The 24,065-nt window shown below is 49.8% G+C and overlaps 1 protein-coding gene across 2 annotated transcripts in view; it reads right to left on the bottom strand.

Moving 5' to 3' along the window:
* The window catches only part of Fam207a (family with sequence similarity 207 member A), a 37,349-nt gene that overhangs the window by 5,501 nt on the left and 7,783 nt on the right, over positions 1 to 24,065 (bottom strand). For both annotated transcript variants that reach the window (XM_008840427.2, XM_008840426.2), the window contains exons 3-4: positions 14,283 to 14,351; positions 8,495 to 8,642 (exon numbers count right to left, since the gene is read on the bottom strand). In XM_008840427.2, coding sequence (XP_008838649.1) covers positions 8,495 to 8,642; positions 14,283 to 14,351 — 217 coding nt within the window. The remainder of the gene's footprint in view (positions 1 to 8,494; positions 8,643 to 14,282; positions 14,352 to 24,065) is intronic.

Genomic DNA, 24,065 nt, shown 5'->3' with positions numbered 1-24,065 from the left:
CAACACGAGGCAGGCCAAAGGAAGAACAGAAGCACCAGGTTCTGGGGCCAGGACCTAAAGTTAGACCCCCCCAAGCAGGAGGCCTGATCTCTTATTCATGTTTCCTTTAAAATATGAAAGACGGGGGCTGGAGAGATGGCTCAGCGGTTAAGAACACTGGTGTTCTTGAGGAAGACCTGGGTTCAAATCCCAGCACCCACATGGCAGCTAACAACCGTCCATAACTCCAGTTCCAGGGGATCTGACAGCCTCTTCTGTCTTCCGAGGACATTGCACGGCACTGGTGCACTTACCTACATGCAGGCACTACACGCATACACATAGACATTTGTCTTCTCACAATGCCAGAGCTCATGCATTCCCACTCCCTGGCCCCTGGCCCCTCTGGGAAAAGACCTCTCTACCCTTGTCTGCTAGGATGGTGTCCCTGTTTCTCCTGGCCTGCTTTCTTATCCCTTCCGAGTCCCTAGAAGCCACCAGGGTACAAGAATTCCCCCCCAAAAGGGCAAAGGCACCTAAACAAAGGTGGCCAACTGCTCCAGGCCAGTTGGCAGAGGGGCATCACTTCTGGTGAACCCACTAACTAGCTGCTCCTTAGCCCACTGGCTGTGCAATGGGGAAAAGGCAACCCAAATGCAGCCCAGGCTGCTGTGAGTACGGTAGAAGCAGTCCCAGGTTTCATAGGACCCCATGAATGAGCCGGAACGGCCCCAAGCCTGCTGACCTGGCATTGTGTTGCACAGGCATTCCTGAACTCAGCCACTGGAAGGGAGAACAGAGCCCAACCCTGTGAGGCCCTTTCACCCACTGATGATCAGCTTCCTAATGCACAGCCACACGTGGTGTCTCATAACTGAATATAAAGGTTACAAAAAAGTTAGCAATGATAAAAGATTTCTGAAGAGTAACAACCAAAATTTGATTCAAAATCAAATGGATAGAGTCAGGGTGCTAGGCTGGGCCTGGTGGTGCACACCTTTAATCCCAGCACTTGGGAGGCAGAGGCAGGTGGATCTCTGTGAGCTCAAGGCCAACCTGATCTACATAGTGAGTTCCAGGACAGCTGGGGCTACAGGGAGACCCTGTCTCAAAAAAAAAAAAAGTCTAGGGTGTTTTGCTAGTGCTCCCCCCTCCTCAGCTGTATCATGTGACTTCACTGGAGCCTCGGTACCACACACACACACACACACACACACACACACACACACACACACACACGCTCACGGGCAACACTAACCAACATTGCTGACTTGGCTTGAATGTGAGGCTGTTACATGGATAAGTGGTACTGCCCGCCCTCTACAAAATTTAATATAATGGTTTAACTGTGGTAAACAAAGACTTTTAATATTTTCTTACTGTCATTCTTTGTGTAAGTATCAAATTAATATTTGTTCAGATTGTACTGTCAGAATCCTTGATTTTAAAATTGCTGTTTGAGTTGTTAACTTGAGTTTCATTTAAAGAATCATTTAAGGGGCTAGAAAGATGGTTCAGCAGTTAAGAGCACTGGCTGGATCCCGGTTTGGTTCCCAGCACCCACATGGCAGTCAACAACCATTCTAACTCCAGTTCTAGGGGATCTGACACAGTCTTCCATGCTCCCCGGGCACTGCATGACATGGGTGCACTTACAAGTGGATACGCGAGCAATATATATATATATATATATAGATATATATATTCACACACATAAAACTAAAAATACTCTAAAAACCATTTAATAAGCTACTTACAGTGTACACACAAATGATATACATTATAAAAAGATTTTTAAAAGTTACTATATAACAGGGGGACACTGTTATAAGACACGACAGGCTAGTAAAGTCAATGCTCGATGCCAGGAATGGACTTCCTCTTATGAAGCTGTTGACTAGGGGTCCCATAAACCCTCAAACACTGCTAGCCATTGCCCTGCTCTTGGGCACCCACCAGAACTTCATGTAAGACTCTATTGTGTAAGACACTGCATATATGAGCTGTAGAACAAACAAGGAGAAGTCAAGCTGGTCTGACTTGAAAGTCTCATCTCTACTGTCTAGCTTTCATAGTGCTGGAAGGTGCTACACAAGGCACCTGAAGAGAAAACTCACATTAAACCCTTACTTAGCTGTGAATGCTGTGAGCTACAACTGATCTGGCACATATGCCTACCAGTGGTATAATAGTGGCACAAATATTTTAGGAGTAACCAACTACTTTCTAATTGGAGTTAAGGTCCACTTCATAGGTTGGAGCCCATATCTGACATTGATATCAGGCCTAGGAGCCTGAGGCTAGACAGCCCACAAGCCACAGGAGAGAATCTAATACAACTATTCAGCTAAACAGAAATAGCATTAAACTGATTTCTAATCTTGTCATACACATAAATTATGTGCAGAGAAAAAAGAGGCTGCAGGCTGCTTATCCCTGAACAGGACGTCTGTACCAAACTTCTGCCTCCCAAGGCCCAGGGATCATTGCAGAACACAGGGCAGAAAGATTGTAAGAGCCAGAAGAGGTGGATGTCCATAAGGAAACAGTTTTACAGACAGCTGGTCATTTACTAATATGAACTCACAGCCATGGTGACAGCATGCACAGGTCCCATGTAAGCTCAAGCCAGACAAAATCCCAGCATAAATATGGGAAAGTGGGTAAAAACCCCGAACCCATGGAACTACTGGCAACCAATGGAAGCTGGGAGATTCAGTCTCATTTAAGGGTGAGACCTCTGGTAGGTTAACCAGGCTCTAGTGAATGAACCCACACCAGAGGCCATTTGGGGACACAAACCTGACTCAATGGGCCTTAATATATACTTGTGAAATTTGGTGGAGGGTTAATAAGGAAGGGGTATAGACACAGGAGAGGATCAAATATATTGTATGAAATTCTCAAAAATTCACTTTAAAATAGGAAAAAGAATGAGAATAATTGTTAAAATCCTATGATAAAAATGATAAATAAAGAAACTGTGAATGTTTTTTAAAAAAATCACTTAATGAATTTTTTCTTGGGTTAGGACAGAATTTCCAGCAATTTCTGAAATGGCCCTAATATGCTGTCTATGTGAAGTCATCAATCAACCCTCAAAACACTGAGGACATAGAGAAGCATCCTCAATATTAAACATTCAGCCCAAATTTCATTCTTTCCTCTTTTTAAATCTTTTCTTATTTTATATGTATGAATGTATTTCCTGCACTCATGTCGTGGAACACCCATGGAGGTCAGAAGAAGGTATCAGATCTCCTAGAACTGGAGTTACAGACCACTGTTAGCCGCCATGTAGGTGAATCAAACCTGGGACCTCTGCAAGAGCAGTCAGTGCCCTTAACTGCTGAGCCATCTCTCCAGCCTTTCATTCTTTTCTTAAAGATTTACTTTTATTTTTATTTGTATGTGTGTGGAGGCATATGCCATGGGTGTGCAGATGCCTGTGGAAGCCAGAAGGTGTCAGATCCTCCAGGGCTGGAATTATAGATGGTTATGAGCAGTCCAATGTGGGTGCTGGGAACTGAACCTAGGTCCTAGTTGCTGAGCCATTTCTTCAGCCCAAGAGCTAATTCTTTATGTAAAAAAAAAAAAAAGCATATTCATCTCATTAATATTCAAATGTGCTTTCTTCTTTAATAGTGGTAAAATTATGTACATCCCACAAGTTTATTTTTGATTAGTTTATGTGTATGAGTGTTTTGCCTGCATGTATGTAAACACATTCATGTCATGCAATGCCCATGGAGACTAGAAGTCTGGTGTTGGGACCCCCAGGAACTGGAGATAGGGAAGGTTGTTGACTGCCATGTGAGTGCTGGGAACTGAAGCCAGGTCCTCTGTAAGAGCAGCCAGTGCTTTTAACCACCAAGCCATCTCTCCAGCCCAAGATTTAATTATTTTAAAATAAATTATGTTTTATTCTCAGTTAATGTTTGACTTGCACACCTATTATATATCTCTATACATGGGGGCATGTAAAAATTCCTCAGCAGTTAGCCAGGCCTGGTAGCACATGCCTTGAATCCTAGCACTTGAGAGGCAGAGGCAGGCCAATCTCTGTGAGTTTGGGGCCAGCCTGGTCTACATAGTGAGTCCCAGGTCAGCTGGGGTTACAAGGAGACCCTGCATCAAAAATACAAAAAAAAAAAAAAACCACACACACCCCCAAATAATAAAATAAAATATATATATTTCTCAGGTGCAAAGGGGCTGTGAATAGAAGACTCATTTCTTATGGTGAATGGAATGGGCTGGCAACAGCTCTATCTACTGTTGACCTCAGGCCTCCTGTGGGCCTTCCAGCTCAGCTTCGACGTGGGGCCCTTTTGGACAGGTGCAAAGGAAGCATCCCCTTCAGGAGGGTGCTATGAAGATCCTTAGGCTACTCTGCCAGCAAACAGTGCTGGGCCACACTGTGGATTTGGAGTGGACTACACTGTGGTCATATGAAGTGGACCACAGGGCTGCCCAAAACCTTGTCCTTTTGGGCCCCAGACATTGGGGGGTTGGGGGCGGAGACGACATACATGACTGTGAGGGGCAGAAACCAGGCAGCTGAGTCTTCAAGTCAGCCTTTGTGCAGCCATCTAGACACAGCACCTTCCATCCCACTGTGGGGAGCACTGCCCTGGACAACGCTGGTCCAAACACAGTAAAGAAATACTTGGGGACTGATTCCCCAGATGATCAGTCAGGTATGAGGTGGCCAAGGAGCTGAAAGGGCGCAGGTATAGAGAAGAGGCCAAAGGCAGAATTGCTGACATGGTAAGTATCCCCAGCTGCAGTCCTCAGTACATAGGTCACAAATTGGTGCTGGGAAAGCCTCCCATCCCGATTCCACGGTGACAGAGCAGCAGGGAGCTATACCTCTGGAACTCCCTATGCGCTGCCATATGTCTCCTCCCTTGGCTAGTTTTAACCTGTGGCCCTTTACTACATACGAACCAGGATCGCGGTGTAACAGTTACCTGAGACCATTGAGTCCTTAATTTAGAATCACTTAAGTGGAGCAAGTAGTCCTGGGTGTATGCTTGTAGCTGTCAGAGTCAGGACAGTAACTGCTCCCCTAACTCTAAGTACATGTGCTCAGGTTGACTCATAGATATGTCTGCTCTGTTAGAAGCAAGATTGGACTAGCCAGCACCCCAGTCCCAGATTCTGGTGTCTGACATTTATCTGAACAAGAAACCAGAATCCTTGGAGAAACAGCTGGTGCTAGGACTGGGCAGGAGCTGCCCAAGGTGAGTCCCCTGGCACTGCTGGCGGCAGAACGTGAGGCAGCACCGGACACAACACCACATTGACATGCAGATCAGAGCAGCCTCCTGAAGCAACTGGAAGAGCTGCTGGTGGCCACTGCTGGAGCGATTTCAGCAGGAAAGTAGCACTGGGATGACAGCCCAAAGCATAAAGTAGACACTCACGAGTCTGCATGAACACAAATAAAGGATTGCTGAATACATGGGGAAGCCAGAGCTCCTCTCCACCAGAACCCATAGCCTCTGCAGAGACTGTGTCCTCAAGGAGGGAGCACGGCTGCCCACACTGGGCATGGTACGGCAGGACTACTCCCTTCCCAACGGCACAGGGAGGAAGGGGACGAGGCCCTGCCCAGCGAGAGCCCTGGGAAACACATCTCCACTGGGTGGGCCAAGGCCGTGCACGGTGGTGAGTTGGGCTGGCAGTGTGTGGTGGGGCGACGTCTTGAAGACAGACCTTTGCCCGCATGGACTTCCTCCTGGCAGCCTAAGCCCCCTCCACCCCCAAGAAAACAAGGAGTGCACTCCAGCTGAGGGTAGTGAAAAAATGCCTGACTCAGTCTAAGAAATTCATAGCCAGGAGGAGTCTGAGGAGTTGTGAGGGCCAAATGTCAGGTTCCCTCCTGGATGGGATCCTGGGCAGGAGGACCTGGGGGGGCACCTGAAGGAATCTAAAGTATGAATTCCAGTTAATTACTATTTTGTGTTTGGTGTGTATACATGTTTGTGTAGGTATGTATGTGTATGTGCACATATTGAGGCCAGAAGTTGACCTTGGGTAGTCTTCTCTGATTATTCTCCACCTTTAAAAATGACCTATTTTATTTATTTTTATTTTAGTGTATGAGTGTTTTGCCTACATGAGTGCTAGCATACTCATGTATGTAGTGCCTACGGAGGTTAGAAAAGGGCGTCTGATCTCCTAGAGCTGGAGTTCCATGAAGAAAGTGGGAACTGAATCTGAGTCCGCTACAAGAGCAGCCAGGGCACCTTCTTAACCACCACTTAGCAATCTCTGCAGCCCTCTACCTTATTTTTCAAGATCAGGTTTCTCTCACTGAACTTGGTGCTTATCAGTTCGGCTAGGTTGCTGGCCAATGAGCTCCAGAGATCGCCTATCTCTACCCAGCAGGACTAGGGCTACAGGGGCTACGCCAAGCTTTCTGCATGGGTACTGGGGAACCAAACTCAGCTCTTCACGCTTGCATGGCAGGCACTTTGCCAACTGAGCTGCCTCCCAGCCCCTAATTACTACTGCAAACTTGCTATTATATGTGGGTCATACTGGTTCACTGTGACAAACTTATGACACTAACGTAAGATGTTAACAGGGAACTATCCCTGCCATTTTTCTGTAAATCTAAAACTACTGTTTTTTTTTTTTTTTCTTGTTTTGAGGCAGCGTCTCACAATCTAGACCTGGCTGGCCTCAAGTCTGTAGTAGTCTTGCTTCAACCTCTCAAATGCTAGGGCTTAGCAGCATGCGCCACCACACTTAGCTTCTAAAACTGTTTTGAAACAGTGTGATGGTTAATCCTGGGTGTCAACTTGACTGGATCTGGAATTAACTGAAATGAGAGAGATCATCTTAATTGGATCATCTGAAGTTGGAAGACACGCCCTAAACGTGGGTGTTACCTTCTGATGGCAGCCCGTATAAAAGGCCACGGCAGAGGAGAATGCCAGGCTTCTTGCTGCTTGCCTTCTCTCTCGCTGGTGAGTTCGTCTTGCTGCTGTAGACTGAAGACTAGCTGATCTTTTGGAATTCGCCAGACCTTCAGCGCCAGATTGGGACTACTGAGACATCCAGCCTTGTGGACTGAGCGACTACGGATTCTCAGCCTCTCCAGTGTGGTGCAGCCATTGTTAGACTACTTGGACTCTATCCTGTGAGCTAAGCTGATAAATCTCTATACATATCTATTCATTCTATTGGCTCTGTTTGTTTGGAGAGCCCTGACTAACACAAACAGTGCAGCCAAAGGGTTGTCCCAGAGTGAGACCCACAGCACTGGGGTACACTGGGGAAGCACTCAGTACTGGGGCAAGATGGGAACCACAGCAGCACAGCCAGGCGTGCAGCCCCACCACATTCCTCTCTGGGCTGGCGGAGCAGGCTGTTTATGCGGCTCTCTCCCTTCTGGGAGCCCCAAGCACATTTTTCAGATGAGAAACTGAAAAGAGGAAGGGACCCTTGACCAGGTCACATTTTTGCTTAAGAACCAGGAATGGAATCTGCATTGCTGGCTCTGCTCAGCCGTTGTGTCTCAACCCAGTGTCAGTGTGTGTCTGGTCTGAACTGAACGGGTGTACCCATCTTGGGAAGCCTGTGGCCATCTGGCTCTGCACTATGTCATCCACTTACCCTGGGAAAGGGTGGGGACTCACAGCTTAAGTGCAGAGCCCTTGCTTCAACCTCAGTTGGAAACTCAGTAGATTATTTGTAAAAAGGCAAAATAAGAAATGACGAGCTGGGTATGGTGGTTCATGCCTATAATCCCAGCACTTGGAAGGCTGAGACAGGAGGACTGCCTTAAGTTCAAGGTCAGTCTGAATCACAGCGAATTCTAGGCCAGCCTGGACAGTGAGCCACTGTCTCAAGCCCCCACCCCCTAAATAACGGCAAGTAAACATTGAAAGCCCAGCAACCATGAGGGAGCACAGAGCCCCAAAGCTCTCTTATGTGCCCAAAAGAGGCCACAGCTCTACACTGCCCTCCTGGGCCAGGCCACCCATGCCTTGCTTTCTTTCACTATACAATGAAGACAGGTTTAGGGCGGCAGTGGGCTCTGCCTACTCACTGAGGTCCCTACGCAGAATGCCCAGGTACAGAGGGACCTTCGTGCCCAGCTCACCCTTGGGTAGGGGTTGGGGAAGAGAGGAACACCAGCAGGTGTCAAGTGAAGGTTCACTGAGAGAGTGACGTCAAAGCCATTTGTAAGAGGAGCAGGAAGGTCAGGGGCCTGACCATGTGCAGAATGGTGGCTGAGGCCAACGGGAAGAAGGTGTGAGAGGCTCCCGTCGGCGTGCTGGCCAAGGCCCCACCAGGGGTGGTCCAGGTCCTCCTTTTACAACAGAGCCCCCACACCCAAGGGCTCATTTGAAGGGCAAGAGGCTTTTCGCACCACATGTAGTGCTGGCTCGCTTGTAGACAGGAGCCTCATCAGTGCCCTGTCAATGGCTCCCTTCCCCTATGGATCCACGGCTGCTGGCCACAGCTCTGGAAGAAATGGACAGTACTAGACACTCACCCTCTGGTTTTCCGAGGACGGCCGGTCTCCAGCTCCTGCAGCTCAGGCAGAGCATCCCTCAGAGGGTGCAGGTCTCCCACCACCACCGTGGCCCTTCGCCTTCGTTCCTCCCTGAGCTTCTGCTCAGCCAGCTTTATGGCTTCAATTTCTGTGAGAGACGAGAACACATACCAATCAAAGCCCAGCCCCCCCTGGGGCCACCAATGCCAAGGAGCCAACTAAGCTGCATGTACTCTGGGGCCTTGCTCCCACACAGCAACAGTGTTCATTTTCTGCTGTCACCTGCACTGAGCCCCTGGAGACCTGGAGGGTGAGCCAGCTCTCGGTTATTTTTTTCTCCTTAATCACAGAGGCACATTTTAATTATGGGGTTGACTATGAGCCTGGAGCTACAGCACAGAGGATGCCTCCTGTGCAAAGGGATGCAGTGCAGGGCCTGGGTCACAGACACAGGGGCTGGCACAGGCTTGGTGGGCAGAGGCAGGCCCTGAGCTCCAATTTCATACTGGGGAGCCACAGTTTCCTTTATCTTGGGCAATCCACACCTGTGCAGAGCCTCCTTGGAACTTCAAGAGAGGGAAGTGGCCCATAGGAACGGGCACAGGGAGCAACAGGGAACAGGGTGGGTGGCTAGGTCACATGGCACTAGTTTAAGAGGAAGTTCATGGCAGGGTGCAGACTTAGGATTTGATTTTCTTCAAATTGCTAATATAAGTGTTCAAATTTGCTATGTGCCTGCATGTGGCTGTGGGCCATATACAGCTCTAGGACAAAGCCCTCCTCTCCCATGTCAGCACAGTGGTACGAGGACCTCTATTCAGAACCTTCAAAATGAGGTGGTGGGGGGGCAAAGGAGGGAAGGGAAAGCACCCAGAAGCTTCCCACCCAGCAACTCTGCCACCCCCCCACCACTTGGAAAGTGCTTCCCAGAGCAGATCTGAAAGGCCCACCCTAACTACCCCAGGCAGGCCTAGTGTGGCAACAGTCTATCATGTAACCCCAATGCATGTCCTCAGTCCAACGCAGCCTTGGATTTATAAGGTGACATTTCGGTGGTTTTTCAGACCTGCATGGAATGGGGTAAACAATTCATTCAAGACTTCATCAAAACCAGCTCCTCTTCTCTGAGCCAATGCCTGGGCTAAGCTCCCCTGCTAGAAGGACTTGGACAAGAGGGAAGGCTGGAGGTCAAAGTCACTCTCTCACACCAGCTGGCAAAGCCAGGGAAGAGAGAACAGGCTGAGGAAGACATGCAGCCTAAACAAACACCAGCAAATCCAAGCCAGAGGCACCCAAGCATGGAGACCTAAGGTGTGTAAGGGTAGTTTGGGGCCTGGAAGTCGGTATAATCCATCATGACCCACGGCAGTGCTGGTAAGAGGAAAAGCCTGGTAACAAAATGTGGTAAAACTTACGACGAAACCACAGACAGACAAGCCTGTAGTAAATACTGACTTCCTGGCCATGAGGTCAACAGGGAAGGCAGTGTGATCTCTTGGAAGTTCCATCTGGCAGCTTGCTGCTGAGTGAGGCAGGTACAGGGGCAGCAGGGTGCTGGGTAGTGGTAGCAGTCAAGGTAGATGTCACAGCACCTCCCTGGCAGTAGCCAGGAGTCCAGCTCTTCCCACCAAGGCCAAGCAGCACAATCACTAATCCGCATGGCAACAAGTAGCCAAGCCTAGTCTAAATCCTTTTTTTGTTTTTTTTGAGACAGGGTCTCCCTGGCCCCAGCTGTCCTGGAACTCACTATGTAGACCAGGCTGGCCTTGAACTCACAGAGATCAGTCTGCCTCTGCCTCCCAAGTGCTGGGATTAAAGGTGTGCACCACCACGCCCAGTTAAATCCTTTTCTTAAATAAATGAACCAACAAAAAACTCAAACTAGGGGCTGAAGAGATGGCTCAGCAGTTAAGAGCACTGGCTGCTCTTGCAGAGGACCAGGGTTCGATTCCCGGCACCAACATCACAGCTAACAACTGTTTGTATTGCCAGTTCCAGGGGAATCTGATACCCTCTTCTGACCTCCGCAGGTACTGCATGACAAGAGTGCACCTACATACATGCAAGCAATACACTCATACACATAAAATAATTTTTTTTTCAATTATCAAAAACAAAAACAAAAAACCCTCAAACTAGGTAAGAGGCAGGAGGGTCAGAAGATCAAGGTCATCCTCATAGTGAGTTCTAGGCCAGTCTGGGTTACAAAGAGACCTCATCTCAAAACAAAACAAATAGGAGCAACAACAAAGAAACACCTCATTGTGAACAAAACCTTTTTAAGCAGAACAAGCAGTCAGAGCGGGTCCGCTGGCTCAGAGGAGCAGAAAGGACCCCAGCGGGAAGCACTAGACAAGGACAGAGGTGGCCGCCCCTCACTCCCTCCTGAGACAAACTGCATGAGTTCAGCATTAAGCCACAGAAGAGCCAAAGCACAACGGAGAGACGCGGCGTCACCGGAAGGAGAAAATCACGACTTCTGAGCTGCCACTGATCGGATGGGCATGCTTGAGGGTTAATAACAGTGCGTGTCAGGGGATTCAGGAGCTGGTGATGTGAACCAGCAGTTCTGCAAGAAAAAGATGAGTCAGTGCGAGCTTTCAAGAGCCATGGTGCTCAGGACATAATCTTCTAGGGAATAAGACCACGACCCAATGCATCTGGCTCTTGGAAGGCAGGTCAACAGGCAAAGTAGAGCAAAAAGGACAGAGTGATAGGAAGGCCTGGAGCAGGAGGGCACTCAGGGTGACAAAGGGCCAGAGAGAAGCTCGGGAAGCTGTCCTCACAGTGCCAGGAGTGAGGATGTGGCCAAGGCATGGCGGGTGGCACCAATGCTGACACAGGACAGCGGTGCACACCAAGGAGGGAAGCTCCAGATCCACAGAAGAAGTGTACTGCGGAAGGTCCTGGAGAGTCTGCAAAGGAGCTACCAGACCAACGATGCCTTAGCAAGGCCAAAGGACACGAGGCAAGGAAGGTGTCAGTAAAGTCACTTGTACTTTTTTATACTAGAAGTGGGTAAGTCTGTCAGAGAGAGAGAGAGAGAGAGAGAGAGAGAGAGAGAGAGAGAGAGAGAGAGAGAAGAATCCCTCTATTGCACTGATGATGGGAATTAAAGAAAATCTGTACCACTCAAAGGTGAACCCCAATCATAAGCTTTCTAAGCTTTTGTTGTTTTTAGGGAAAATGACAAATTAATGGTGAAATTAAATTGCAATGCCAAGAATCAAGAACACCCACAGCAACCTAAGACAGAGCTCAGTAAAAAAGCAAAGAGACCCTCACTGGAGATTAAGTACAAATAGGCTGTGCGCTCCTGACAGCAGTCTTCCACAGCAGAGACCAGCAATCCACGAGATGCCAGCTCACATCACCAGATACATGACTGGAGAGACACACAACACCACAAACCAGTGAGGCTGTGAGATGGCCACAACTCACACACTGCTGGTGGGAACACATATACAACTGCTTCAGAAAAATGTCTGGCAGTTGCTCATAAAACTAAACATATACCTACCCTATGACCCAACGTTCCATTCCTAAGTATTTACAGAAGAGGAAGGAAAACATGTCCACAAAAAGACTTGAAACAAATGCTCATACATTCCCCACAGACAAAATGGAAAAGGCAGGTGCCCACGGGAGGAGGTTGGGCAGCAGTGGTGAGTGTGTGCCGTGCAATGCTTCTCAGCCAGGAAGGTAGAGCACGGTTACATGAATGCACTCCCAAAACACAGCTGCACATCCAACCACAGACACGTCCGACATGGTACCCAGTGTGGGTCGATGTGGCACTGACTGACAGAAGCTCCAGGTGGCAGGAAGACCAGTCCCTCAACAGGGATTTGGGCAGAATGGGCATGTGCATCTGTCACTACTGATGCTAGATAAACACACTCTTCAAAAGAAAACAGAAGACCACAGGCGAGCTGAACCCTAGCCAAACTGTTTGTGGAGAAATACACTGACAGCCTGCAACTTGCTTTGGAATGCATAAAAAAGTGCTGAGGGACGGACAGACAGGAGCGGACCAATGAATGGCTTGTGATAAAGTAAAATGTCGACACAGATAACTGTTGTACTCAGAGACCAACATGAACACAGGTGAGCTACATAGCTCAAGCAAACAGAAAACCAGGACAGAGAGAAGAAACTAATAGAAGAAAAGACTAGAGCTGATAATCAGTGTCAACAGTTCTTAAACTAGAAGAGACAAAACTAATCTAATCAGAAATGGCAGGATACAAATAAGAATATCAAAGAGGGGCTGGAGAGATGGCCCAGTGGTTAAGAGCACTGCTGCTCTTGCAGAGGACCTGGGTTCAATTCCCAGCACCCACATGGAGGCTACAACCGTCCTAACTCCAGTTCCAGGGAATCTGATGCTCAACACGGGTGCACTGACACATATGCAGGTGATGCACCATACACATAAAATAAAAAGAACAGCAAAGATAAAAATGAGGAAGCTGGGGATGCAGCTCAGAGGTAGAGGACGTGTCTAACATGCACAAGACCCTAGGTTCAACCCCTGTACCAGAGAGAGAGAGAGAGAGAGAGAGAGAGAGAGAGAGAGCACACACAAGCACAACATAGACTCCCTTGCTAGTAAAGGTTGAGATCTGATTAGAGTACTTTATGGGAAACCATAAAGTAAGCGGCAAAAATTAACTCAAACAGTTCAACCACAAGGGACTTTTCTTGAAAATCTTCAAGGAAAAAAAAAAATAAGGCAAACTATATTTGAACACATGAAAACATAAAGACAAAAATGTTCCAAATTCCCAAAGTTGGCAGAATCACACTAAAAAGATAAAAAGTAAGCTTGGTGTGGTGGTACACGCCTTTGATCCCAGCACTTGGGAGGCAGAGGCAGGTATCTCTGTGAGTTTGAGGCCAGCCTGGTCTACATAGTGAGTTCCAGGACAGCTGGGGCTACAGGCTGTCTAAAAAAAAAAAAAAAAAAAAAAAAAAAAAAAGTAACAGCTAAGAAAAAAATTATAAAACAATCCTTGAAATTTTCATGTAAACACAAACGTTTAGGAAAAGATCAGCACATAATCAGCATTAGAGAATGACTTACAAAACACAGGAGTGAGGGGTGAGCCACTCAGTCTGCTGGGAGACATGTGACTGGAAAACCATGACACAATTCAACCTGACATACCAGCGTGGCGGTGTACTCCTGCAATCCCAGCAGCTGAGAGACAGAGGCAGAAGGATCCGGAGTTCAAAGTCACGATGTGCTCCCCAGAGAATTCAAAGCTAGCCCAGGCCATAAGAGACTTGTCTCACAAACAAACAACAAAAGACTAAGACAGACCTGGAAAAAGCACCACAGGCCTGAAAGGGGATGTGCTGCTGCAGTCGGGCCCCTGCAGTCAGTCAGGCCCGGCTCACACAAGCACAGCTGCCTCAGTAATTAAAAAATTTCATCGCGGGAGCCCAAAATAGACCGTTTTACCAAAAGGGGCAGAGAACAGCAGCTTCTGAGATGGTTTGCTAAGGGAGGAGGAAGAGGGTGGGCAGGAGGCTCCCATCAGTCTGTGCTGCCCACTCTGGGGACAGACTCCCACCCTGTGGTCAGGTGAATTTGCCATTGAGTGCTGCCTCTAATGCTTCCCTCCTGGTGACCTGCTCCAGCACCCACTAAGGTGCCTGTGAGGCCATAACAGGACCAGCCTTTGCAGTGAAGTCCAGACATGTGGCATGAGGTGGGGGGAGGGGAGTCTGAATGAGAATGAGGCTGACTTGGCTACCTCAGGAGATAAGAACAAGAACTTACTCTGCAGCCATCGCTCACGTCTAAGTCTCAATTTCTCCTTCTTAGGCAAAATGGTCTTTGGCTCTGCACCTGAGAAGAACACATGAGTGAGCAGTGGGTTTTTAGACAGGGTGTCTGTTCAGCCCAGGGTCCCTCCACACCTGTGGAGCCTGAGGCCAGGGATGGGGCAGGATGTGACCATGCCTAGATGGTCAGCCCTATGCTCTCAGTCTCAAAGCTCCACGTAGTACTAGAAACACAAGCCCACGTTAGTACAACACCATAAGGCTCTCCAGCTCAGCTTGGAGATATATTCAGTCCTCTCCTACCAATACCAGGACCTGGACAAGCTGTGTCTCCACCCTGCCTGCCAGCATCAGGACACAAAGCATTAATAAGGTATGCCAATGCCTCTTCCTTCCTGTCCCCAGGACACCTACTGTCATTGGAACACAAGCCACCAGCCTCCCGTCTTTGGTCCCCACTCTGTCCTGCCTGGTGGTGGTTTCATCTGACTGGTTCTGTCCTCTCTCCCTCATGTTCCTGTCTCATCTCCCCCACCATGGTGTATCTGTATGTCTCTACTCTGAGGACTGAACTGTGCTATGGTGCTAATCCTTGGATCCTTAGAATGTTAACCACCAGGTGTGGTGGTGCATGTCTTTAGTCCCAGCACTTGGGAAGCAGAGGCAGGTGGATCTCTGTGAGTTCAAGGCCAGCCTGGTCTACATAGCGAGTTCCAGGCCAGCTGGGGCTGCAGGGAGATCTTGTCTCAAAAAAAAAAAAAAAAAAAAAAACCCACAAAAAAAACTATAGACAGCCAGGTATGGAGGTTCATGTCTATGAACTGAGTCAGGAAACTGAGATAGGAAGACTGCCATAAGTCCAGCCTGGGCTACATAGTGAGTTCCAGGCCAGTCTTGCTACAAAGTGAGACCCTGTCTAAAAATGTTTTTTTTAAAAATAAAAAATAAAAAATAAAAACCAGAATGTGACTGTTTGGAGACAGGGTGTGATGGATAGCTGACTTGACACAATGTGTCACCTGGGAAGGGAGTCTCGGGGAGAAGGTCTAGATTATGCTGGCCTGTGAAGAATGCTCTTAATTGGGTTAACTGAGGTGGGAAGATCTATCTTGAATGTGGTCTGAGCCCTGAACTAAATGAAGAGGAGAGGGTGAGCTGAGTACCAGCACGCATGCATTGATTCACTGCTGTCCGCACTTGACTGTGGACATAAAGTGACCAGCTGCTTTAAGTTCCTGCCTCCTTGATGTCTCCAAAATGACAGGTGTGACCTGGAACTGTGAGCCAAACAAACCCTCTCCCTAAGTCGCTTTTGTCAGAGTGTTTCATCATAGCAACCTGAAAGAAAACTAAGACACAGGCCTATATACAAAGGTGCTTTATGGAAAACGAGTCCCCCTTTATAGGGGGATTAAGGTCAAATGAGTCATCAGAATGGCCCTGTTCTTACTGACTGGTGGTGTCTTTAAGAGGACCAGAAGGCAGCTACACAGAGGAAAGACCACGTGAGGACACAGAGAGAAGACGCCATCTGCAAACCAAGGAGAGCCTGAGGACCCAGCCCTCTGGAGAACACGCCTGGGCCTCACACTCTCAGTCTCCAGAACCACTGAGATAGTAAGTGTGTAACCACTGGGTGGCTGTGCTGCCAGTCAAGTCTATCTTCTCAGAATGATGCAAAGCAAGTGGCCAGGCCCAGGCCTTGCCTACCTAAGGGCCGACAGGTCCCTGCCAGTCACCACTGAAGGCAGAGCGCTTCTCTGTAGCCACGTGTGCTCACTACCTGGAGACATTTAGGAACACGGGCCCCACCTCCACCAGGAACTAGATGACATTCCCCCCCAACCCCCTTTTTGCATCTTTTTGAGACAGGGTCTCCCTGTAGCCCCAGCTGTCCTGGAACTCACTCTGTAGACCAGGCTGGCCTTGAACTCACAGAGACCCGCCTGCCTCTGCCTCCGAGTGCTGGGATTAAAGGCTCCCCACCCCCTTTGATAGTGCCTCACTATGTAGCCCTGACTGGCCTGGAACTCACTGTTTAGATTATGTTGACCTCGAACTCACAAAGATTTGCCTGTCTCTGCCTTCTGAGTACTGGGATTAAAGGTGTGCATCACCACACCTGCTTTAATGGCCCCATTTTTCAACTGTGAAAACAAAGGCTCACAGAGACCTGACCACTACATGCTCCGTAGTGACATCAGATAGACCTGTCCCAATTAACCCGAAGTTGACTGATGACCAATATGGACAATCAAGCTGTATGAGCAGAAACCACTAACTGCACATGCACAGGACGGGCTGGCCCTCCTCTTCTCTGAAGACGGTCATAGCTCAGTGTTAAGACCAGCTACGGACATGGCCCCTAGCCAGTGCAGCACTTCCTACCTCTAGGGAAGGAGGACCTGAGCACAGGTTGGGCTACAAGTGGAACTGAGGTATGAAGGAGAGACAAGGACCCCGTGCTGATTACTGGGCCTCCAGAGCCCCCATGTCCTCAGGCAACTGCGTGCCATAGACTCTTAGAAGGACGTATAAGTTTATGAAATAAACCTGGAAACTGTTGCTGTCTCTTTGGAATTCTTACAACCTTCGGAGAAGAAAGGCCACTATTTCAAGACCTATGTTCAGCTTAGCATTTGGGGCAGGAAACCTGGCTGGATGGAGACACCAGGACTCGGAAATGCACTCACTGGAGGCTCATTTCTGCCCTAATCTGCTCCTGAGACAAACACGGTCCAAGTCCTTGTAGCCTTGACTGATTTTCCCAGAGATGACAAGGTTTTAGCCACAGATAGGTTCTTCAGAACACACGTACAGGAGACACAGTCTCCGGGCTTCAAGCATCCAATTTCCTGCTAGCACAGCAGGGAGCCTACAGTATCTAAGGGCAGACAAGTCACAAACAGGACCCACAGAGAAGCGGGATCTGCTGAACCACTTCAGCCTTCATCTGGGGACAGACACAGCCTTGGAGCATGGTGGCCACTGATGGCACCCACTTCCAGCCTGGAGCTGACCTGCCTTCCTGCCCTCTGCCCCAAATGCTCAATCTCCACCAGAAGCAGATGGACCACCCAATTTGCCGCACTGCACTCCAGTGTGCCCTAGTACCATAACACACCTGGGCAGGTGTCACATGGCTGAGCACAATGTCAGACCATAAGGTGACAACAGGGCCCAGATGTAGGGTTGTTCAGTTGGGGTGGGATTTGGGGGTATCTACGGTGTAGAGAAGCTTGTGGAAGAGACAGGTCTGGCCTAGGAAAGAGAGCACCAAAGAGGGGTAGGGCCAATGGTGAGTGTGGTGGTTTTAGTGAGAACGCCCCCATAGGCTCCAGTATTCGAGCATTTTGTCCCCACTTGGTGGCGCTGTTTTTGGAGGTCTTAGAAGGTGTGGCCATGCTGGAGGAAGCACGTCACTGGGGCAAGGTTTATAGAGTTCTTAAGCCTTGCCAGATCTCTAGTCACACTCTGCTTCCTGTGCCTGCTTGAAGATGTGAGCGCTTAGCTTCTGCTCCTCCTGCAGCCACCATGCCTCCCCGCCATGATGGACTCTTACCCCTTTGGGATTGTAAAATTCCCTTGGTCATGGTGTTTCTATCACAGCAACAGAAAAGTAACTAATACAGTGAGGCACCCAGGGGAGGCAGGAAGGAATTCTCTCTAGACCATTCCTCCAACTTTTCTGTAATTGTGAAATTACTCTACAAGAAAAATAATGTCTAAGACCAGTGCAAACTGACGCAGAAAGTAACCTGCTTTGCACCATATAGAAGGAAGCGGGCCTCACTGAGAATGCCTCCAGCCTTCCATGGCTCCAGAGAAACAGAACCAAGCAGGCTGTTCCCACAGATGCCAAGGGTTTGGAATGCTGAAGTTATGCAGAAGCTGAGGCCCTAGTACAGCCTGGGGGTCCTGCTGCACTTGGCGCTGATGTCTGCCTTGTTGGGCTCTGCACAGGCTGACGACGGTTACTCCCTGTGGGCACACAGACAGTCATCGGCAACCGGGCAGGTGTGGGCAGCCTCCCTGCTGAGGAAAAGAGGATGTGTGATGTCAGCTGAGCCTGGGCTGATTTCTCCCCTTAGAACAGGGCAAACAGGGTGAACTGTGTGGGTGCTGCCCAGAGGGAGCTTTCTGGGAGCCACTGTGGCAGAAACAGCAGCTCAGCTCTAGCTGGGGTCAGGGTGACAGGGCTTGAAAGTGTGGCTGCTTCCAGGCTTCACCCTGACCACCACTCATCACAGCATCAGCTATAGCCCAGGAGAGGGAGATGGGAGCTAGCATGTATTTCTGAGGAGTGATTAAGCAGTAATGGCCTTATTGGGGTAGGGTACCCCAGGCTGAGCTTCTTTACCTGGGAGGCCAGGCCCAACTGGAGAACCATAGGACCCACCTGCAGCTTGCCCCCAGGGATGAGCAAAATACTTAAAATACAATTTGCCACAAAGACAAGACTAAACCAACCACCACTGACCAGGTTGAGAGCTGGAGGGCTGCAGGCAGGAAGGGCTAGAGCAGTGGTAACCTCAGCCTCTGTAAGGTATTCTCCCAGTTCTATGTGAGGTGCAGACATCTCCACCTAGTCCTGGTCTGCTCAGTGCCCAAAGCACCCAGGGAGATGGACAAGTACCCTGTGTTGGTCAGCTTTCTATTACTTTGACAAAGTATCAAGATAATGAGCTTATAAGGAAGAAGCTGGGTCTGGTGGCTCTTGGCTGTATTCCCAGCACTTGGGGGAGTGAGGGAGGAAGACAGGTTCAAGATCAGTATGAACTAAAGAGAGACTGTTTAAAAGACTTGGGGGGGGGGTCTTTTTGAAACAGGGTCTCCCTGTAGCCCCAGCTGGCCTGGAACTCACTATATAGGCCAGGCTAGCCTTGAACTAACTCACAGAGATCTGCCTGCCTCTGCCTCCCCAATGCTGGGATTAAGGCATGTGCCACCACACCAGGTTTAAAAAAGATTTTTAAAAAGAAGATGGGCTACCAAGATAGTTCATCAGGTAAAAATGTTCACTGTGTAAGCCTGCGACCTGAGTTCAATGCCTGGATCCCATAGTGAAAGGAGTCAACTCCCACAAGTTGTCCTACCTCGACCCATGTACCCACATTCACACACATCTCACACACACACACACACACACACACACACACACACACACATATATATTTTAAAAAGAAGGAAGGGCTGAGCAGGGTAGCTATGATCTTGACTTTCAATTTGATGGGATTTGGAATCACCACAGAAACAAGCCTCTGGGCCTATCTGTGAGGGCTCACCTAGATTAGGTTAGCTGAGGGGATAAGAATCACCCTAAATGTGAGCAGTACCCCCACGGGCTGGAGTCCTAGGCTGCAGGAAAGAAAAAAGTGAGTCAGGCAGATGTATTTAGCACTCTGTCTCCTGAGGGTGGAGAGGAGCTGTGAATGGCTCAAGGGTGGCACTGGGCCAGGACAGCCCCTCGAAGTCACTGGAGTTGCCAGAGCCCACTCAAATGGCACCTCCATGTAGGGCTTGGGAAATACACAGGACAAAGGCATCCAAAGGGAAGCAGCCAGATCAAAGGCAGAGCCTAAGAATAGGACAGCAGCTGACCACAGGGTGACACCAGCATACAGCACACACAAGCCTTCCCACTTCTTGTCCACTCCCAAGTTTCTATGGGAAAGCCCACTGCTCCCTCTAGCCTAGCCGCCAATAGATGACCTGAGTGAGGAGTGGATAGCTTCATAAGACGCTGCCAGTCAGGCTCCACAAACAGCTTAAGTATGCGGAGAACCCAAAATAGCTCCAGCCACTTGGTCCACAGTGTGGGCTTAGAAACAGCACCCTATGTGCTCAGACGACATGGGTAAGCAGGCGTCCAAAACACATAACACCCTAAACAGAAGATGGACCCTAAAAGAGCCAAACAGCCCTCAGTGTCTGGCTAGGCATAAGATGGTGGTGGGCACAATCACTCACTCCCTTGGGAGTCTGTAGAAGCAGCTGAAGACAAACCCAGAGGGATAGACGACTCCTGGGTCAACCTCCTGGTCCTAAATGAGAGCCACCAGACCATCTCACCTGATGGCAGGTAGCTTCAGTGAGGTATCACTCCCTCTTGGTGGTCAGTAAAGCCCAGCTGGGACAAAGTGGGGGCACTCTGAGCACTCACTGGCTAAGGGACCAATGGGTCCCTAAAGCAAATGGACGCATGGCTCTATACAGGTCAGTGTACAGCAGGTCCCATGTGAACACGTGTGGACAGCTACCATGGCATCCACACACAGGACCTCCACAGGGCCAGGCACAGCAGGTCAGCTTAAGAGCAGGACCAGGTATCTGCTCATCGTGCTGATACTGCCATGATGCTAAAGATTACTTTTCACACAACTGCAGGGAGGGGCTTGTCTGTAACGTCCAGGTCTCTGCCACAGGACAGCAATAGTCCACAAGGCCTCCAGCAGGACAGAGTGAAGGAGCCATGTACAGCCTGTGTCTTCTAAGGCCGAGCATACCTAGCCTACACACTGGCTTCCATTTCCCGAGGCCTAGAGATGCTAGTCTCTCAACAATCCTGGGCTTCAACACCACCACACAGGAATCTCCTGTGGGAAAAGACCAGTCCACGCAGGTCACCACAGAGAGGGCCAAGGCTGGCTCATGAGAGCAGGGGGTGCACACTAGTAGTGAAGTTGCCTGGCTGAGCCCACACCCATCTTCTACGTGTTCTGCTACAACATGTTTAAACTGTGTTTACAGCCTTAACTCCAACAGGCACCTGTAATCTGATGAGGTGTGGCCTGCCATGTTATCTGAAACATGTTCCAGGTACCATGACAGGCAGAGGCTTGGTTTGTCATCAATTTAAGCCAGCCTCTACCCTCACAGCCCTAGAAAAATAAACTCATAGGTCCCCACGTACCATGTGAACAAAGGTATTGACCACATAAAACTGCAGGTTGCTAGGAAGTAAGCAGGGGGCAGGACAGAACTGAGCCCCAGCTGGCTCCTTGCTGGCACTTCAAAGACTCAGGAAACTCGAGTGCAGGGCCACACAGAAACAGTCCCTGGACCATGCCTCCCAAGCCAGGTTTGCTGTCTCAACAACGTTTGCTCACCAAGACTGTCAACCCTGCACCCAACTTTCCCATGCCCAGCCAACAGTGGCAGAGCAACCCCACAGAGAGTACTTTTAGGAACAAGTCCCTCTCCTGCTCCACCACAGCCCAGACCTACCAGGTACCACACACTCCTGCAGCCAGCATATGCAGGGCACTGCAGCCAGGGAAAACTCACACAGTGACCCGCCTCCATTGACCTCATTGGTATGTGTACACGCTAAGCTCAGGGTTGGGTGGAGTTAGTGAAGCCTGTGTTCTCTGAGGCTCTGTTGTGGCCCTGATGTCACAGCTGTCTTTTTAAAAAATGCCTAAGACAACCCTCTCACCTCCTAGGGTTCTGTACACGAGGGGCTGGCTCTCCACCAGTCCTTCACTCCAGGACCAGCGGTCAACTCGACTGACCTAGGAAAGAAATAGGGCCTTGCTGCCCTCTGCTGGCAAGAGTGTGTGTGTACATGATGTATGCCACAGAAGAGGGGACTCTGCAAAGTCAGGTTCACCCACTCTCCTCAGCCAGAGGGGAGGTTCAGGTCTAGACAGGCCCAACCACCTAACCAGGCACCCACAGGCACCGCATATACCCCTGAAACCAGCAGGTCACTGAGCAGAGACCAAGTCACCTTCTTGTTTGAGAAGACCCTATCTGTACACTCTGGCTGTCCCTGCACCATAGCCCTACACCATGAAGCACAGGGCTCCCAAAGACCTTTCCCCCTGCAACTCCTGGTGGGATCCGCACCCAGCAGCATGCTGACCAGACTCCATCTACAGGGATGGTCATGTGCTTCTCACACCTTCACTCCAGCAGCCCCTGCCCAACCCTGGCTCTGTCTGTCTACAGGCCTCACTTCATCCCGCCTGTATCTCTGGGCGAGAGTCCAGATGATAGTCTGGGAATGGGGTGGGCTCATTTTCTGTAATTTTCCAGTATGCTGGGACAGAGAACTAGCCATAAAATTCTAAAGCGTATGCTGTGGACTGTGTCCTCTGGACAGTGCAGTACCAAGCATTAGCTTCATGCCCAAGGTCAGTAGAGGCAGCTGACAAACAGCACACTGTGACCATCAGTCAGGCAATGTCATGCCCAGGTTCACTGCACCAGCCCAAGCTGGCTGTACATGAGGCAGTACCAACCACAGGGAGGAGAGGTGCTCGCTGATATCTGCCACAACCCCTTCAACCCTCAGCAAAAAAGTCGAGAGAGGAACCATGAGCCACTTCACACAGGGCACTAGGGTCCTCTGCTCCTCTGGCCCACAGACCAAAGCTGAGTTTGCTGGGGGGGGGCGGGGGGGAGCAGGACTCTGGGCAGGCCTCACCCCTCCTCCCAAGGTAGGTAAAGGCACTCACTCAGGTCAGGAGCCCTACAGCATGGCTACAGCGCCCAACAACTCCCAGGAGATAGAGACCTTGCCAGTAACAGGGAGACAGGGTCCAGGGAAGCAGGAGGCGAACTGGCTCCCAAGGCACCAACAGAAATACAACAAATGCCACCAGCAAAGCCCTTACAAGGACAAAGGCCCCACTACCTTCTGGGCTGCAAGCGTGTACAAAGTAGGGAAGCCTGTGGTACACAAAGGGTCACAGCAGATGTCTGTTCTCCTTAGAGCCAAACCAGTTGTAGCCACTGATCAGCTCTTGGACCAGAAATGTGGAGCTATTTCTGACTCAGCCTAGGGCAGGGATGAGACACGGGGCAGGAAGTGCTGCACTGATGCAGGCAGACAGGCGCCACAGGCACCGCATGCACCTCTGAAACCAGCAGGCCACAAGCTCAGCTCCCTCCATGACCCGTGCCCATTCTGGCACAAGCCAGAGCCCCCTCCACCTGCCCAGTCCAGGGAACAAGCTAGCCAGGAACAAAAGTGCCCAACACCAAGAACAGGAAAGGTGCCAGTCAACCTGAAAAAGCATGCTGGGAAGCTCTGAGACAGACCTGGGACCCTGGGAGACCCAGGCTTTGGATGCCTCAGCTAGGCAGGGCTAAGATAGAGGACTGGGGCCTTCAGACCATAACAAGCCCCATGGGACTGGCCCCAGAGGGTCTGCAGGCATTTGGGGAGCCAGCACCTTTACAATGTAGCCAACAAACTGATGTTTTGTGCTATGGGACAGAGGAAGAGCCAGATCTATCACACTTCGTCAGGACCCTCTGTGAGGTTTAACAGCCACCTCCTATGTCCAGCCTAAAGTTTGAGGACATAGACGCCAGGAGCCCAGGGCTAGAGTCAGAGCTGGAGACACAATCAGACAGGCTCCCAGGGAGATAGAGGTGATGAGGGGGGCAAGGTGACGCATCAGGGAAACATCCTCAATGCAAAGGAGCCCCAGGGAAGGTATCTCAGAGACCCCTCCAAAGACCAAGGCTGACTGTAGACCAAGTGAGTCCTGCACTGTCAGGAGCACCTTCTGGAAAGCCCCAACCCAGCACGGGCACTGAAGCAGAAATTACGGGCCTGGCCTGGCGCTACTCTCCCCAAAACCAGCTCTTCCTCTCAGCTAAAACAACTCCAGTTTCTGTTGCCCTCGAAGGGACAGGGCACAGGAAATACATACAACAGAGGAAACCATGGGCCACTCTAGAAGGTTGTAAGGACTTAGCTGTGGTGATAAGTCCTTTACGGTTCTATGCACAAACATGGGTATCCAGATTTTTTTAAAAAACA

This window comes from Nannospalax galili, unplaced genomic scaffold (assembly GCF_000622305.1).
Source record: "Nannospalax galili isolate Female #2095 unplaced genomic scaffold, S.galili_v1.0 scaffold619, whole genome shotgun sequence".
Taxonomy (NCBI): domain Eukaryota; kingdom Metazoa; phylum Chordata; class Mammalia; order Rodentia; family Spalacidae; genus Nannospalax; species Nannospalax galili.
Note: the sequence above shows the minus strand (reverse complement) of the source record. Positions and strands in the feature narration are given on the sequence as shown.